We start from the raw sequence: 19,110 nt of genomic DNA on the forward strand, positions 1-19,110 counted from the left end.
TGCTCTATTTAACATTCAGCCTGGTTGCCACTGGTGACCAGGGTTGTGGAGTAATGGATTACAAAAAAAACATTAACTGTAATCCATTACCAGCAAAAATATTGTAATCAGATTACAGATACTTTTGAAAAACGCTATGATTATTTCGAGGATTACATATAAATTCAGAAAGGATGTTTGCGAAAAGAAATCTTTGACACTTATTTTTTCAATGCTGATTTGAATGTCATTGAGTAAACAGGTGCAAGTTTAAGTTTGTTCCACCTGAGCGAGTCTGACCACAAGTCAGAGACCACTATGATGACACACCAAATGTGTTTGATGGATCGCAGGAAAAGAGCAGGAATAGGCTTTTGTAGGCTATAGTCCAAGCGGTCTTCCAATGGTGCGACTGCTGTCGGCATCCAAAGATTATACAACTTGAATAAAAGCTTGGAAGTAAGGATGACAGCAGTGGTTTAGTCAATAGCAATACGGATATCAGTTGTAATTGATATCTACATAGCTCATTGATGTAAATCACACTGCTGCTCTCTCATTTCGCTATTTTCGATTTACGGATTGTGGATGGGTGTTCACAAACATAAATGGGTATTTGAACCCAATGGTTGAATTCAAAAAGTTTAAGCAGCATATCAATCATTGCTTTTGAAAGTGGTGGACAGCCAGTGAAAATATGCTCTTGCAACAACTGCTTAGTGCGGATCCCAGCCTATGGAATAAAAGTGGGGCTTTTATTGCTCAATCTAATTCATGCCGATAAAAAAAAATCCATTGATTCTTGAGGAATATAACTTATAAATGCCTCATAAATGTAAACAAACACGGTATAGCCTCATAACATGGTTAAAACAATGTTGATATCATGGATGGTCAGTCCTTGCATCCATAGCTGTGTCTTAATCTGAGTGGTTACATTTCACCAGTCCCATCCCTCAGCTTTTTACCAAAACAGAGGCGGGGTGGCCGTTTTGTTATTGTTTCATCTGTGGATTTGCCCTTTAAACAGCTGCATATTATCAAGATATTAAAGTGTCACCAACAAAAAGGTAAACAATTGGCCTACAGCAAATGGCATTCATTTTTAACATGTAAATAGCACTTTTCAGTAGTGCTCAAAGCATGCCATTCCATGAGTGCAGCATTTATTTTTGAACTCGAATCAATGAGCCCAATAACAAAATCAAACAGAATAGGGCTGGCTAATAAATCCTTAGTTTTGGGGTTATGCTCAGGTAAATATTTGGCTAATCTATACTTCCATATTTCCAAGTCCTATTCTTGAAGATCAAGGGGTATAACATTTATTGGAATGACTGGAAATCTGACAGAGTTATGTTTTTAATGTAAAGATATAATTTAAATCGTATTATTGTATGTAGTAGAAAGCGATGGGTTAGAAGAAGCCTACATAACCAACCCATAAAGTAAAATGTAACATCCATATAAGGCCAGCTATGTAAACTTTAACATTGATTTATCCTGCAATAGATGTTGTTCAATTGGTAACATACATTTTTGTCTTCTTCTAATGCCTCTTAAGGGGAAAATAATCTAAAAGTAACTGAATGTAATCAGATTACGTTACGGAGTTTGGGTAATCCAAAAATTACGTTACTGATTACAATTTTGGACAGGCAACTAGTAACTGTAACGGATGATATTTAGAAAGTAACCTACCCAACCCTGCTTGTGACATATCTCCCTTGTTGAAAAATAATCCTCTCACCTCTCTGGTGAGCAACACAGGGACCAAAGGCTACTGCTCTGAGGTCCACTCAGCTCTTTCTGCAGGCTTAGGCTACACACTGAGATCTGCAAAGAAACCTTATTCTGCTAACTTTTTTGTTCTGTTCTTTTCTCGTTCTGCTTCCTTCTTTTTTACTCAATTTCATCTTGCAATCTCTCTCACATAAGGGCAACTCTCCCTCTGATAGATAAAACTGATCTGGATACATCTGCTGTTCTCTACAGACCATAGGTCAGGGGTCAGGGAGGTCAGATGTATCTACTGTGACCTTAATGAAGATGGTATCGTCCTTGATGTAAGTACCGTTCTCCAGCACAGTCTGGGCCACAAACAGCGGGCAGCCCGAGGCTATGTTCATCTCTGCCGTGGGCCGTCTGAAGCTGCTGCTATTGGGGTCTGGTTTAAAGGCATCCCCTAAGTGCTTTCTGGCTGGGCCCTGATCCATCAGCATCAAGGTCACCTTCTGCTTAAAGGGCCAGGGCAGCAGGGCGTCGTACTCGCCACGCATCACCACGAAGAACAGAGACAGGTGGGTTCCTTTCCCCATGCCGTCACCGTTCAGGTAGACCCGGGCACACATCTTGTAGCCAAAGTAGCCAGTGTAGAAAGGCTGGCTGTAGAGAGACAGGGTCTTTGACGCCACAGCCTCTTGTTTCCGCCGCTTGTAGTCACGGATCTTCCAGATGAGCATCCCATTGAAGGAGGCCGTCTCTAGGACCTGGAAGCGCAGGTCCATGTCTGCTAGGCGGATCTCATGGACGCTCAGCATGTCGTCGTGACGGGAGAGCTGTGTCTCTAAAGAACACGCAGAGAAACAAAAGCAAGCCAATGGAATAAGAGCCCTGTATTGTCTGCGCCACTCTTGACTAAAAAGCTATTTCAGTGGAGATCAAGTTTTTTCAATCATTACTTTGCTCATAATGTCGTTTCAGACTTTGAGCATATCAGATTGGTCCAATGTCACATTACACTTTGAGAAACTCCTAAAAGAGTTATACAGGATTACAGGTTTTAGTGGCAGTGAAGTGGTAAAGAAGAGCATTAACAAGACAAGTGTTGAGAACGAGAGAATTCAAGGTAACTCACCTAGTGTGTGTGTGGCTGGGTTGGCCCCGCCCCGTCCTCCTTCTAGAGTGGCGACTCTGGAGCGGATGCTCTCCACGGTTCCTCGGAGGGTCTCTACCTCCTCTCGGACAGACCTCAGAGACCTCAGCTCCAGCTCCATCTCCAGAAGCTTCTCAGAGTGGGAACTCATCAACTCCTACATGGAGGAACAATCACACACACACATGCAGTTACACACACTTCCATATAGGGCTGCTCGATCAATCTAATTTTAATCAAAATTGCGATGTTGACATGTGCAATATCCATATCGCATGAGGCTTCGATATTTAGAAAGCGCCACATAGCCGTCCGTAAAGACAATTTTTAAAAACAGATTTCTCTTGCATTCTCTCCTCTTTTGTCTGCTTCCCAATACCACACACATGCCAAGCCCCACCCCGTCACTCAAGCAGGCAGAGTTCCTCACGCTCGAGATGCACTCAAGATAAGAATCACTGCGGGAAATGAATGGAGAAACGTATAGCGCTCCACCCAGCAGACTGTTGACCAATAACGTTCACGTTGTCATGCTGTGTCTCGCAGTTGCTAAACTAATTTTCACGCAATCCCTTAAAAGTCAGGAAGGTCAATTACGTAATGTCACAATTTCAAGACCTGTTCTAACACTGTCATAAATCTACAGAGGAAGGATAACTTGACTTTCAAGTGCAAGTGGGAGGGATTATGGAGATGTAGACGTGGCTCTGATTGGGCAATTATGACCCTGTAATAACCAATTAGATCAACTTAAGGATATATTTAAACCTAGGTCCACAACGTCTTGACCCCCCAAAAATATACAAAAAATGTATACAGCAATACAATATTTCAGAGAATAAAGGAGCTGGAGCGTTTGCTAGAACAAGAGAGAGGGAAGAGGAGGCAAATTAAGTTTCTAATGAGGAAGAGGATAAACACGATGGAAGACAAATATGTCGCATAATATACACTTTGTACAAAACATTAGGAACACCTTCCTAATATTAAGTTGCGCACTCTAAACAGCATGGACTCTACAAGGTGTCGAAAGCGTTCCACAGGGATGCTGGCCCATGTTGACTACAATGCTTCCCACAGTTGTGTCAAGTTGGCTGGATGTCCTTTGGGTGGTGGACCATTCTTGATACACATAGGAAACTGTTGAGCGTGAAAAACCCAGCAGTGTTGCAGTTCTTGACACAAACCGTTACGCCTGGCACTTACTACCACACCCCGTTCAAAACACACTTAAAATATTTTGTCTTGCCCATTCACCCTCTGAATGGCACACATACACAACCCATGTGTCAATTGTCTCAAGGCTTTCAAAATCCCCTCCCCTTCATATACACTGACTGAAGTGGATTTAACAAGTGACATCAATAAGGGGATCATAGCTTTCACCTGCTCAGTCGGTCATGGAAAGAGCCGGTGTCCTTACTGTTTTGTCCACTCAGTACTATTAGGCGTAGCCTATAGACCTACTTTCAGAAACTGAACTGAGTGAAATACTATTTGATATATTACTTCTTTCAAGGATGCAGAAGTTGAAGGAGTCTATTAAAGAGGCAGGAATGCAGGACTCCTTCGAACAGTTGAGCCCTGAGGAAAAGGCGTTCTGCAGGGCTCAAGTGAAACATGCATTGCTTCAAAAACAAGAGGGAGAAGATTCACAAAAGAGATAAAGGAGTTTTCCCTACAATTACTACACCACAGCCCAAAGTGCTACAAAGAGCTGACGAAGACATTCTCCCTAGCAACACAAAAGACTAAACAAATACCTGGAGAAGTTATTTTGAAGTGTGTCAAGTGGCAAATGTTTCAGACAGACTTTTCAGTGCTTATATGCATAGTCTAGGCCGGCTATTAGGAATTGTATTATTATTTTGTGTCCTCAGCCAAATGAAGAGGAGCACAGCGCATGACCACTGAAGAAAGAATGAGCATACTTGTCTTTGATGAGATAACAGTTAAAGATCATCTTGATAACAGACACCATCAACTCTTGATGTAAAGACAAAAAGCCTGCCAGACAGGCTTCTGATCTATGAACACTAGCCTAACAGAAACATGGAAACCGGCCTATATCATGTCTTCTTTACTTATCTATCATCAAGACAAAAAAGGACAACCACCTAAACTAACCAAAGGGACAACCACTTATACTATTGAACTCCTACTTTTACAGCCAATAGATTATTTAGTTTCCAAATCTACCATGCCCAGTGACCGTATAGTCTCCCTTTAGGAAGATGCAGTTCATCTCCTTGATGATGTTGGACTGACTGGAAGGAACACTCTCTCTATAGCCTAGAGCTCTTGTTTGATCCTCTGTTTTTGACACCTGTTAAATCACACCTTAATGAATATTCAGGAATAATTTCAGTGAAAGCAGTAACTTGTGATCAGGGGTCCAACAATGTGAAGGCCATGACGGATCTTGGTGCGTCCCTAGAACACAAGGACAGCTGTCACACAGCCCACTGCATAAACATTGGTCGACTCATCCCCATCATCTTTGATGTACCTCATCTCTTTAAATACGCCAGAAAAACTTTAAAAAGCATGGACTAGAAGTAAATACAGCTTAGTTCATATAATAGATGATTACAAATGACTATATACTAATTATACTATCGCTTATTGAGATTCAATTGTTCAATAGGCTAATCACTATGCTTCTGTCCCTATATTTCTGTCTCTATAGGAGTCTGGTCATCAGATTTTGTGGCGGCACATCAAAATGTTTTACAACATTGATAAGACAAACAGCTTGACGCTTGCTCCTAAGCTAACAGACCGACACATCCACCTGCCAACATGAGGGTTCGGGCTGTCAAATCTTCAGCTATTCTGTTACTGCAGGTAGGCCTTCACATACCTCATTTATCAAACAATGCCAATGCACACTGTCAATGTAATGAATAATGTTGCTGACTGGATCATCTGCATTACCTACCAATCTACACTGAAAATAGAAATGCAACAATTTCAAACATTTTACTGAGTTTCAGTCACATATATCATTAGGCCCTAATCTATGGATTTCACATGACTGGGAATACGGATATGGATCTGTTGGTCCCATAACTTTAAAAAAAAGGGGGCGTGGATCAGAAAACCAGTCAGTATCTGGTGTGACCACCATTTGCTTCATGCAGCGCGACATCTCCTTCACATAGAGTTGATCAGGCTGTTGATTGTGACCTGTGGAATGTTGTCCCACTCCTCTTCAATGGCTGTGTGAAGTTGCTGGATATTGGGGGAACTGGAACACGCTGTTGTACACGTCGATCCAGAGCATCCCAAATGTGCTCAATGGGTGACATGTCTGGTAAGTATGCAGGCCATGGAAGAACTGGGACATTTTCAGCTTCCATGAATTATGTACAGACCCTTGTGACATGGGGCCGTGCATTATCATGCTGAAACATGAGGCGATGACGGCGAATGAATGACATGACAACGGGCATCAGGATCACGTCATCGCTGTGCATTCAAATGGCCATCGATAAAATGCAATTGTGTTAGTTGTCTATAGCTTATGCTTGCCCATATCATAACCCCACCGCGACCATGGGGCACTCCGTTCACAACGTTGACATCAGCAAAACACTCTCCCACACGATGACATACACATTGTCTGCCATCTGCCCGGATCAGTTGAAACCGGGATTAATCCGTGAAGAGCACACCTCTCCAGCGTGCTAGTTGCCATTGAAGGTGAGCATTTGCCAAATGAAGTCGGTTACAACGCCGATCTGCAGTCAGGTCAAGACCCTGGTGAGGACAACGAGTATGCAGATGAGCGTCACAGACAGTTTGTGCAGAAATTCTTCGGTTGTGCAAATCCACAGTTTCATCAGCTGTCCGGGTCGCTGGTCTCAGATAATCCCGCAAGTGAAGAAGCCGGATATGGAGGTCCTGGGCTGGCGTGGTTACACGTGGTCTGCGGTTGTGAGGCCGGTTGGACGTACTACCAAATTCTCTAAAACAACATTGGAAAGGGGGATACCTACTCAGTTGTACAACTGAATGCATTCAACTGAAATGTGTCTTCCGCATTTAACCCAACCCCTCTGAACCAGAGAGGTGCGGGGGGCTGCCTTAAATCGACAGGAGGCGGCTTATGGTAGTGAAATTATAATGATATTCTCTGGCAACAGTCAGCATGCCAATTCCACTCTCCCTCAAAACTTTAAACATCTGACCTACAACCCATACTGTCTCCCATCGACCCCACCACTTGAACAGGTGTGTAAGAGTAGTTTATATTGCAGGAGATACACAATTAATTTCACTCTGTGTTAAACAAAGTACCATACTCTTAAAAAATCTCATTTAATGACATAGTTGATAACGAGAAACACAATGATTGACCAAATTTTGTTGTGTAGTGTTGTACTCATATGACTATGAAAAATTATATATGAATAACTACATAAATCTGAGTCAAATAAAAAAAGTGATTCATTTAGAGAATATGATCCTTTATCCCAACAATATACCAAAGCAATTGAGAAAAATGAATGTTACTAATATGGTTGGCGTAACTCTTCTAAAAGGAAGAGATCAGTGACAGCGTCGAGGCAGAGGTGCAAGCGTATGTGGCTGGTGGCCATGTGTCAAATCAGTGCAGAGCTGCGCAGACAACCCGAAACAATTCACAGGACAAGAGGCAGCCAAGAAAAACTCAAACTGAAATGTTTAACAGTGTAGCTTAAAAACTCGAAACATTGATGAACTTTCAACCTTGCTGCCTAGTACGGATCTGTATTTAGACAGGGACATCGTACCATATCACCTGCATCACTCATATTGTATTATACTTATATTGTATGTTTACTTGATAAGCATTGTTATTACATAGACTATTCTTTATATTTTGGTGTTGTTGTATTTGTCATGCTCCTGCCTTGTTTGTTGTAGCTAGAATCACTGGTTCCTTATCATGCACGGTACTTTGTATCTGCAGCAGCAGCACTATTGCTGATGTCATTGGTCTCAAAGAGACTTTGGTCTCAACATATTACAGGTTACATATTATAAGAACAACGTAATGTCTCCTCGCCCACTCCAACCTATCACCCGGTCTCCTATCATAGTATCAGAGTTCTGCAGTTTTCTTTAAATGTAGTACCACATTGGTACTTACTATGTTCAGATAGTTGTGTACACTGAGAAAGTATGTGATGATTTGCTGGTGATTTAGCTACTGCTAAGCAGGTGCGGTTCCTTAATCCTTCCACTACCTCATCCTTCTAATATTACCCAACCATGATGGCTTTGCCAGACCAAGAACAATGACACCTGAATAACTAAAACATTATGTTACATGATCTTCCTCACGTCTGTTTTATTTACATTTCCAGCTAGCTAACTCATTTCGATACGAACACACAACTAACACAATTGACTGCTTTTGCAAAATAGCAGATGACAAACTTCAACAACTCTCCTTTTTTAATCAAATTAAATTACGACTCAGAAACTCATCATTGTTCAAATGAACAACATATTTCTACAATTTGATTGCTATGTTTCTGTTGATCAGACGGTCTCTATATCGGTCACCACTCTACCGAAAAACAAATCTTTGCGATCGTGCGAATATAGCGCTGACGATTGGTCGTGAGCCTGCTGGGCGGAGCGTTATACGTTTCTCCATTCATTTTCCGCTGGGATTCTTATCTCCTCCTTTCTCTAAAATCTCTGGCTAAATCCACTGATAGGGCAAATATTGCTAGCAAACTTTTGCTAATATACAGGCCGGTACCAGTGGTGGAGTATATCAGCATTGTTTGTGCAACAGCTTGTTCTTAAAATCAGAGAAGAAAATGCGAAAAATATTCTAAAATCTTTGTCTGAATGTACCCATCTATTTAAATCGAATTAGGGTCCCCTGGGAAACACTGACCAACACTTTGGTTCCTACTCTGTCACAACTATCTCCTCCCTTACTTCCGTTGTCATGCCAAACAAAACTGCATTCCATGTGCCCACTGTATTCCAACCATAGCAATAGAATGATCATTCTAATTTTACGATTCTAACAGTTCACCCAAGTGTTTTGATCTATAATCGCAAGTAAAATCGCAATTACAATAATTGGTACAAAAATCTCAATTCATGTTTTGCATATTCCAAGCATCTGCCTCTAACCCTAGGAAGCTCTTTGCCACCTTCTCCTCCCTCCTGAATCCTCCTCCCCCTCCTCCCCCCTCCTCCCTCTCTGCTGATGACTTCGTCAACCATTTTGAAAAGAAGGTCGACGACATCCGATCCTCGTTTGCGAAGTCAAACGACACCGCTGGTTCTGCTCACACTGCCCTACCCTGTGCTTTGACCTCTTTCTCCCCTCTCTCTCCAGATGAAATCTCGCGTCTTGTGACGGCCGGCCGCCCAACAACCTGCCCGCTTGACCCTATCCCCTCCTCTCTTCTCCAGACCATTTCCGGAGACCTTCTCCCTTACCTCACCTCGCTCATCAACTCATCCTTGACCGCTGGCTACGTCCCTTCCGTCTTCAAGAGAGCGAGAGTTGCACCCCTTCTGAAAAAACCTACACTCGATCCCTCCGATGTCAACAACTACAGACCAGTATCCCTTCTTTCTTTTCTCTCCAAAACTCTTGAACGTGCCGTCCTTGGCCAGCTCTCCTGCTATCTCTCTCAGAATGACCTTCTTGATCCAAATCAGTCAGGTTTCAAGACTAGTCATTCAACTGAGACTGCTCTTCTCTGTGTCACGGAGGCGCTCCGCACTGCTAAAGCTAACTCTCTCTCCTCTGCTCTCATCCTTCTAGACCTATCGGCTGCCTTTGATACTGTGAACCATCAGATCCTCCTCTCCACCCTCTCCGAGCTGGGCATCTCCGGCGCGGCCCACGCTTGGATTGCGTCCTACCTGACAGGTCGCTCCTACCAGGTGGCGTGGCGAGAATCTGTCTCCGCACCACGTGCTCTCACCACTGGTGTCCCCCAGGGCTTTGTTCTAGGCCCTCTCCTATTCTCGCTATACACCAAGTCACTTGGCTCTGTCATATCCTCACATGGTCTCTCCTATCATTGCTATGCAGACGACACACAATTAATCTTCTCCTTTCCCCCCTCTGATAACCAGGTGGTGAATCGCATCTCTGCATGTCTGGCAGACATATCAGTGTGGATGACGGATCACCACCTCAAGCTGAACCTCGGCAAGACGGAGCTGCTCTTCCTCCCGGGGAAGGACTGCCCGTTCCATGATCTCGCCATCACGGTTGACAACTCCATTGTGTCCTCCTCCCAGAGTGCTAAGAACCTTGGCGTGATCCTGGACAACACCCTGTCGTTCTCAACTAACATCAAGGCGGTGACCCGTTCCTGTAGGTTCATGCTCTACAACATTCGCAGAGTACGACCCTGCCTCACGCAGGAAGCGGCGCAGGTCCTAATCCAGGCACTTGTCATCTCCCGTCTGGATTACTGCAACTCGCTGTTGGCTGGGCTCCCTGCCTGTGCCATTAAACCCCTACAACTCATCCAGAACGCCGCAGCCCGTCTGGTGTTCAACTTTCCCAAGTTCTCTCACGTCACCCCGCTCCTCCGCTCTCTCCACTGGCTTCCAGTTGAAGCTCGCATCCGCTACAAGACCATGGTGCTTGCCTACGGAGCTGTGAGGGGAACGGCACCTCCGTACCTTCAGGCTCTGATCAGGCCCTACACCCAAACAAGGGCACTGCGTTCATCCACCTCTGGCCTGCTCGCCTCCCTACCTCTGAGGAAGTACAGTTCCCGCTCAGCCCAGTCAAAACTGTTCGCTGCTCTGGCACCCCAATGGTGGAACAAACTCCCTCACGACGCCAGGTCAGCGGAGTCAATCACCACCTTCCGGAGACACCTGAAACCCCACCTCTTTAAGGAATACCTAGGATAGGATAAAGTAATCCTTCTAACCCCCCCCCCCCTTAAAAGAGTTAGATGCACTATTGTAAAGTGGTTGTTCCACTGGATATCATAAGGTGAATGCACCAATTTGTAAGTCGCTCTGGATAAGAGCGTCTGCTAAATGACTTAAATGTAAAATGTAAATGTAAATATATCGTGCAGCCCTACTTCCATACATGACCGGACTTGACCTCCAACTGAGAAATCAGTAAATGGGACTGAAGGACAGTGCATTATGTCATGATGCATGTCAAAGACAAGTATTATTATGTATGCCAAAGGCGAGTATTACGTCTTTATGATAAGGTTAGATAATGACACAGAATTGGACCTTTACCTGCATGGTATTGAGCTTCTGGTCCAGCTGTCTATTCTTCTCCCTCATCTCCTCGTAGTGAGACAATGTTTCAGACAGACGGCTGCTCAGGCCTGGCAGAACCTTGTACCGCTCCAGAAGCTCTCCTTTAACATCCTCCACCTAGACAAGCGATAAACAATATCTGTTGTTATTACTGCTTCGTTACCCTGAACTACAGTAACCATTCAGCCCTAGGGTTCCTTGTTGTTATGAAGTTAGCTGTGTGGTTCATTTAGTTTCAATTCTCCCAATTGATTTCTTTCGGGTACTTCCCAAAATGTATTTGGTTGTTAGTGTGTTACATATAAATGCACATACAAAAATGTGTGAATCAACATTTTCATTATGCTGATTCCATAAAATGTTTCCTCTAATTGTACACAGGGCAAATTGTTATAAAAATTAAAGCTAATTGCAGTACCTTGGCCTCCAGTGTAGTGTTCCTGGTTGCCATCAACCGCAGGTGTTCAGAGGCAAAGGTAGATTCATGGTCCCTCATGTCTTGGTTGAGACCCTACAGAGGAGTAACAGGGAATATCATATCAGTAACATACCAGCTTAAAACTACTGTATGCTCTCCTAAATGTGGCTGAGTTGGTGTTCAGTGGGACAGTAGCACCACTTTCTTATGATCACAATAGCAAGACAACGGAGTAGGAGAGCCATCACAAGGAGGTCATAGCGGCCATGTTATTAGAACGTATATTAAACATATTATTACTAATAACATTTTTAACAGTCATAGTAACATGAAGACTGACCTTGAAATTGCATCCAAAGCGTATAAAGGAGCAGGTGACATGAGCCTTTGGACACTCATGTTGATGACTTGTCAGCTGAGAGTAGAAACTCACATTTAGGTTCAATCATTTCCTTCTATATCAAGCATTTGCAGTACAACATGGTCTCAATTAAATGAGCAACCATTGTGTCACAACATCTAAAACTATGTTTATCCATCTGATGATAAGTGGAAAGATGACCATTCTTGTTTTGCATGAAAACAATTTATATTACGAACATTAAAATAAACTCCTTACTTTGCTCCGTAAGATGGAGGGGAAAGTACAATGATTGGGGCAGGCCACCGGAAATGAAGGACAAACGGTGTCTTTGTGTTTCTGAAAAAGTTATCAAGTAAAGAGAAATTGGCACTATGGAAAGAAAATACACCTAGTAAATATTCACACAAAAAACATTGAACACAAATACTGAACTGGCTCTAAAACATCAATCAATGATATTGTTTAGGGAAGTAACAGTGTTGTTATAGTCAGTGAATAAGGTGGACTTAAATACATGGAGTACCAGAACGACAGCGAGAAGGTCAATTCTGGTGACTTTAAAAAAATACATTCTACTACAAAATTCATGAAAATGTAATGATGTTAACATTTGAAATATAGCTGATGTGCGCCACTGCACTGTAGGGAGATGATGAGGAGCAAGTAGTGGCTGTGCGCTCATGGCTTTCATTCACGCCACTGTTTCCTTCAAATATACCTTGTAACGCGTCACTGATCTTAAAGGGATAGTGCAAGATTTGGCAATTACGCCCTTTTCTACTTACCCAGAGTCAGATGAACTCATGGATACCATGTGTATGTCTCTGTGTGAGTTTGAACGGAGGTAGTTTGACTAGCATGCTAGCTGTTCCCATAGACTTCCAGTCATTGCGCTAATGCTAGTCAGCAACTTCTTTCAAACTACAGTCATATTTTTGGGCTGCCTCTGCTAAATGAATATAGGGGAAACGCTGCAGTACTCATTTTGGGTGCCGGTCCTCTTTATATCCTTTTATACAGTATGTTGTTGTTTTAGGTCTCTCTTTATGTAGTGTTGTCTCTCTTGGCGTGATGTGTGTTTTGTTCTATATTTATATGTTATTTCTTTTTTAATCCCAGCCCCCGTCCCCGCAGGAGGTCTTTTGCCTTTTGGTAGGCCGTCATTGTAAATAAGAATTTGTTCTTAACTGACTTGCCTAGTTAAATAAAAATACAATTAGGTGCCAGTACTCATTCTATTTCAAGAGTGAAAGAAAAATATTGATTTATGCAGTACTGCCACTCAGGTAAAAAAAAAAGAATCATGTTCATGTTGTAAATGACAATGTGTTGTAAATGTTCATATGTGCGCAGTGCTCAGCTGTAGGCTACAGATTTATGCTGGTGCTGTTATGTGCAGACCATCCTGCTGGGTCTCTGTCCTCATCCTTCAGCCTTAGTCGATATGTCATTTAGAATACGCTTATCCAGAGCGACTTAGGCCAACAATAGGTAAGACAACCACATATCAGTCGCATATTGCTGAAATTATTTTCAATACTTCTTAAATAAACACAATAGCCTATATTTCTGTGCACAAAAATTTGCACGGATTGGACAGGAGGGATTTTTATTGGGAAGGGACAAGAAAGTTCCCGGGGTTATAGAACTGTTGCGAGATCAGGACAATTCAGGGGAAAAAATGACAGGACAAGGGAAAGGAATGAATTTTCACTCCCGTGTCAACCTCTAGTCTGTGGTAAACACAGGCTTAGGAGATCTTAGATGTTTTGTTCTATGAGATAAACTTCAGCAAACGTCACTTTTTGTGAATTTTGAATAATTTATGTAATCACATAAAGGCTTCATAATTGATAAAGGTCATGTTAACGGACTGCTATTATCTCGCATAACAAAACGTATAAGATCTCCGAAGCCTGTGTTAACCTCAGACCTAATTTTCGGCGATTATTCTAAAACCCTATTCTTTCGCCATTCATATTTCCCATAGGGATGGCTGAACAAACCAGAGGTAACTAATTTCCGGGTTTTAGGACAACAATCTGATGAGCTCTATTGTAATCAGATCACATTGTGACGTCATGATGTGTGCCAAAAGTTCCATATCACCTGAACAGGCTTAAATTCCAGGTATTTATTTATTTATTTTTACACAGAAAGGGCATTATCATTATTCAATCATTTTCAAAATGTCAGGGTGTTATTTCGACCTCGTAGTGTGTAAATATGATTTTTTTTTAAAGCAGGAAACTCACGTTTAAACTTCCCCCTTAAAAGACAAAATATTCTATAGGAGGTGCATGTTCGGTGAGCACCGGCCCAACTCAACTAGTTACCTGTAACTCAGTCATGGCCATCTTCTGCATGCAGAATTCACAGGTGGTCTCCCTGTGTTTACATTTCCAACTCAAATGTTCAGGAATGTCTTTGCGCATCATCTTCTCTTTGCACTTTCCCAACGGGCATGGCACCTCAAAATACGGACACACATTTAAATGATCCTGGGGGGGAAAAAATTAACATTTAAGGAAAAGGAATCATGAGTGTAAAGAAAATGTTACGTATTATTATAGTAATTCATAACAGTTGATGGGAAATGTTCAACCACTGTGACTAACATCAAGGAGAATTGCAGATAAAAAGAAATCTAAACGGTTATTCAAAATGGGTGGATCTTTTGCAGTTCAGAGTTTGAATATCGACGGTGTGTACTGTGCAACAATGGGACTTTTTATTTTCCCCAGTCAGACACTTACCATGACCTGCTGTAAACTTATCTGCTCCTTACAGCCGTTCTTTTCACTCCTGCAGTACACTCTCAGAGCCATAATCTCTCTATGGCAGCATACGTCACGGAAGACCTGACAAAACACACACACACACAACACTATTGTCACTGATTATGTTCAAGGCCATTTAGAATGGGTATATAGCAGGGATGGGCAACTTTGATGGGGATGGGGACCACCAAAAATCTGAACACATCATGAGGGGCCTCAGTGGCTCGCGGGTCTGCGTACCCACATCCATACCCACACGCAGTCAGATGACGTTTTAAATGTTATTTAGTGCAATTCTACACATTCTGCCATAGGGTGGAGAGAAATGTTTGCAGATTTGAATTGATATCTGAATGAGTAACTAATAAACTGAATGGGTTGAGATCGCTCGCTAAACTAACTTATCAATCTAAAAAAAACGGTAGCTGATATGGGCTAATTGAGTGCACAACCAAATTTCGAAATGTACCTTGTGTATTCTACTATTTTAACTCTCAACAGTTAGTTGAGACCCTGACTGAGTTAAAAATAAAAAATAAAATAAAAAAACGTTCATTTTTTTCCCCTTGGGGCTGGTATATAGGGATGATGATAGTGATGCAAATCATTTTCATAGTCTTACCTTGTCTTTGAACAGAGACAAATTATCTTCTGGACATACTGGATTCGGTTTGCTGTAAAGTAGATTTAACTAATCATTTATGTCCAATCAAGCATCCTATTAACAACTAGTGGCCAATGACTTCATTATTCCTCAATCATCATCACATGATCATTGAATGACAAACCAATCTTACCAGAAAGACAGCTGACATATCACACACACTGACAAGAAGACAATTCAGTAATTTCTCAACTGTAACTTCCTAAAAAAATAAACATACCCATTCATTCTCACACTCAGCATGAATATCAAATCTCTTCTCCTCACCTTAGCTGCTCAGAGATGCAGGTTTCACAGAACCTGTGTCCGCATTCTGTCTGCCTGGGGTTGCAGAGCACCAGCTTGCAGGACTCACAGCAGTACTTGGGTTCCGGGGTGGCTACGAAGTGGTCCCTAAAGCCCCCGTGCTGGGGTAGGAAGCCTGCCACGTGGTCGCTGGGCCAGGGGCGCTGGGCCAGGGAGAGAGCGGCCAGGGAGAGAGCGCATTGCTGGAGGGGGATCTGCAGCTCCCGCCCGTCCGCATTCCGCCCTGCTGACATGACCTGGGGAGGGCACACACACACACACACGAGGTGAGAGATGTTTAATAAAATGTACAGTTGCAACATACAGGACAAACACAACATGGTGTTTCAGCTGTGTGTGTGTGTGTGTATGTGTGTGTTAATGCTGAGCATTCATTGCCACATCAACAGCTCACGACTGTCAGGCCAAGCCTTGGGAAACCCCTTTATAACAGGCATAGCTAACTGGGGCTAATTTTATCTCCGCTCTGACTCGGAGCAGAGTGGAGTGCACAAGCAGGAAGGCCTGAGACTGGAATAAAACATATCCAAAATTAGATAGAGAGGACAGAACTTAATCTAGACTGACCCAAGCCTTTATTATTGACTTGCCAAAACGTTATTCACTTTAGGAGTGCAAGCCATAGGAGGGCAAGCAATCTAGGCTAGAACATCCTTCAATTGACTTAAATCCCATGTAAATATAGCATACACCATTCCAAAAAAACATGAACTTCTACTAGTAGGTTCTAGTTAAAATGGAGAACTGAGAAAGGTTCCCAAGAAGCTATAGATCAACTCTGACCTAATGACTGAACCATCAGCTCTACATCCTGTTACACATGGTTCAACTGGCTCATTCATATAGTACAACTGAACCCATTCAGACTGACACTGGTTAGGATATCAAGACTGGCCACTTCCACAACTCTGCCCTCAACGTTGAAAGTCCATCCAACCATCATCACTGGATGAGCAAATGGACTAGGCCTAGGCTATTCGCTGACCAGTTCATGTGGTTCGCAAGGGACTTCCTGGGATATTCAAGGGGCTTTTCCACAGGCCTGTCCCTGTCTATCACCACTGACTGACTACACACACAACTTAGTACTCACACAACTTAGTACTCACACACACACAACTTAGTACTCACACACACACACACACACAGGTGTAAGCCTACACAAACTCCAGACCCAGCTGGATAGAAGCTGTCAGCAAAAGTTAGAAATTTAGATTGGTTAGGCTAGATAGATATCTTCGTTATCTCCTACCTACAGTAACGCATATAGTCAATTTGAGATTGTTTCGGGTACATTTGGGCCAGGGACGAGATTAGTCAGGTCTATCTTCCTTGACAGGAAATCTGTTTCTGATGAAACGCTGAGCATTATGTAAAATTGGGTATTTCCCCTGTTAAATACACTCACTGATAGGTTTACATGGAGAATGTCCAACATCTTTTTAGCAACAGGCTCATTATTCTACAGTATTTAAACCTGGTCATAATGCTTGATGCTGAAAGGACACATTGTGTCTAACAGTCAGTGGATGAAGAAAAGACGAGGGAAATCAGTTACATGTCATAGTTTCTCAGGCGAGATCCTCTCATATGGCCATGAAATGCACCAGCTATCTATTCTACTCAGACAATATCGGTACAGAGGGCAGTCTCTCCACTCCCATTATACATATGTAGCCAAGTCTTGTTATGCTGGTTGAGTAACATGACATCACAAAACAAAAACGAAACAAGTAGGGGAATTCTCTGAGTGACCTTTCATTGCACTTAGGTTTGGCACAATTACCATAACCATGTAACTACTGGTATGGATAAAGACCATCATGAAAATAAAATAACAGCCATCATGACCATATGTATATATTTTTTTTAATTGTGTGGAATGAACAGCTGACTGAAGACGGGATGGCCGGGCATTCAGGCAGTGGAGTCTGTTTCTGCTGTAACATGGACTACGCAACATGATTAAACATTGTTGCTCTTTGCTGAAACAAGCAAGGTGTTGTAGCAAATGAGTCTTCAGTTGTCTAAGCAATGCCCCCCTCCCAGCAGCAACACATGCAGTCAGGAACGGAGGATGAGAGAAAATGTGCGTCTAACTGTTATAACAGTAACCGCAACCGCGATTCTTTGGCTGACCAATTACCGTCATCCAAAATTCCATGACCGTCACAGCCCTAATTGCTCTATATCAGATCAAAGTGTATTGGTCACATACACCGATTTGCAGATGTTATCGCAGGTGCAGAGAAATGCTCGTGTTTCTAGCGACATGGAACACTATAACCTGAAAGCAAGAGAACTTGGAAACAGGTGAATCTTCCCAGAACAGATTCATGTTTTTCTGATCAGTGATCTTAGACCTGGCCAATCAGAAATGTGATTCTGTTAAAGAATGTTTTCAATGTTTCATATGCATACATGCTTACCGTTTGACATGTCTCAAAGGCATTATTGACATATGATAAGCATATATTTCAATACAAATATATTTCTGCACCCAATATTTACTATTACAAGACTGTTCACCGTGTCCGATAATAGAAACCACCCTCCAAAATAGAAAATCACGCAAATGACTTGAGGTACATTTTTGGACAACCAATTTGTCATAACTGCAATTCATGTATTGCACATGCATTGGTGTAAAACTGAAGATCTTATAATATGTCATGTCAACGTAAAATGACATGACAAGGTGATCATGTGGAATAATACATTTTTAGAATATGCCATTATTGGTACATTTTTACCATGGTTTAGATGGCTGAGTGAAAGCAATTCAGTGCACCACAATGGATGTTTTAAATTACATCATACCCCAATTTGAAGCCTCCCTCGCTCCACACACATGTTTTGGCTCACAACTGCATGGCTACTCAACATGTTGCAATCTACAGACAGACATAGCTACATAAAAGTCAAATTCACTATATTATAATTAGCTTTCCCGTCTAGCAACAATACTTACATGAATCAGATATAACGTTGGCCAACGCAACGCCGTTTTCCAGGAGCTACAATGTTACAAATGGAGCTTCGATGAATGGCACGTTCATGAACACCACAATGTAACCGCTTACAATGAAAACGACCAAACACTGCCGGTTTTAAAACAGGCAGCTAGAGGCTTTTGATCGGTAGCTGACATTTTAAAAACAGAATGTTAAAAGGAAATGTACTAAAATCCATACGGGAATATAGCAGAAAAAGCAGCCGCTGCTGACTTGCTCTTGTCTTGATGTCTAGTGGTTGGAAAGCCCCCTTTGCTTTGGCCTTACTTCCTCAGGAAATCCCCGTCAAGAAAAAAATTGTAGTCAGCCAGTGGTAGGCCATGATGTGTTGTATGGCATTTCCGCTAGATGGCAGTGTCGTCATCACCATCAAGACTACTACGGGAATTGCTGTCATATACAAACGTGGGACATTTTACTGTTTGTAATGGTCTGTACC

At 42.4% G+C, this 19,110-nt stretch overlaps 1 protein-coding gene across 1 annotated transcript; it reads right to left on the reverse strand.

The window, feature by feature from the left end:
- Nucleotides 1–697: 697 nt before the first annotated feature.
- traf3 (TNF receptor-associated factor 3) lies at nucleotides 698–18,976 on the reverse strand. The gene is made up of 11 exons (XM_071365576.1): nucleotides 18,629–18,976; nucleotides 15,619–15,893; nucleotides 15,310–15,361; nucleotides 14,664–14,768; nucleotides 14,244–14,408; nucleotides 12,163–12,243; nucleotides 11,884–11,958; nucleotides 11,544–11,636; nucleotides 11,102–11,242; nucleotides 2,837–3,011; nucleotides 698–2,545 (listed from the first exon to the last, which is right to left on the reverse strand). Exons 2-11 carry the CDS (start codon nucleotides 15,888–15,890, stop codon nucleotides 1,983–1,985), a joined length of 1,722 nt encoding a protein of 573 aa, XP_071221677.1. The 5' UTR covers nucleotides 15,891–15,893; nucleotides 18,629–18,976; the 3' UTR covers nucleotides 698–1,982.
- Nucleotides 18,977–19,110: the final 134 nt, after the last annotated feature.

This window comes from Salvelinus alpinus, chromosome 25, assembly GCF_045679555.1.
Source record: "Salvelinus alpinus chromosome 25, SLU_Salpinus.1, whole genome shotgun sequence".
Classification (NCBI taxonomy): Eukaryota; Metazoa; Chordata; class Actinopteri; order Salmoniformes; family Salmonidae; genus Salvelinus; species Salvelinus alpinus.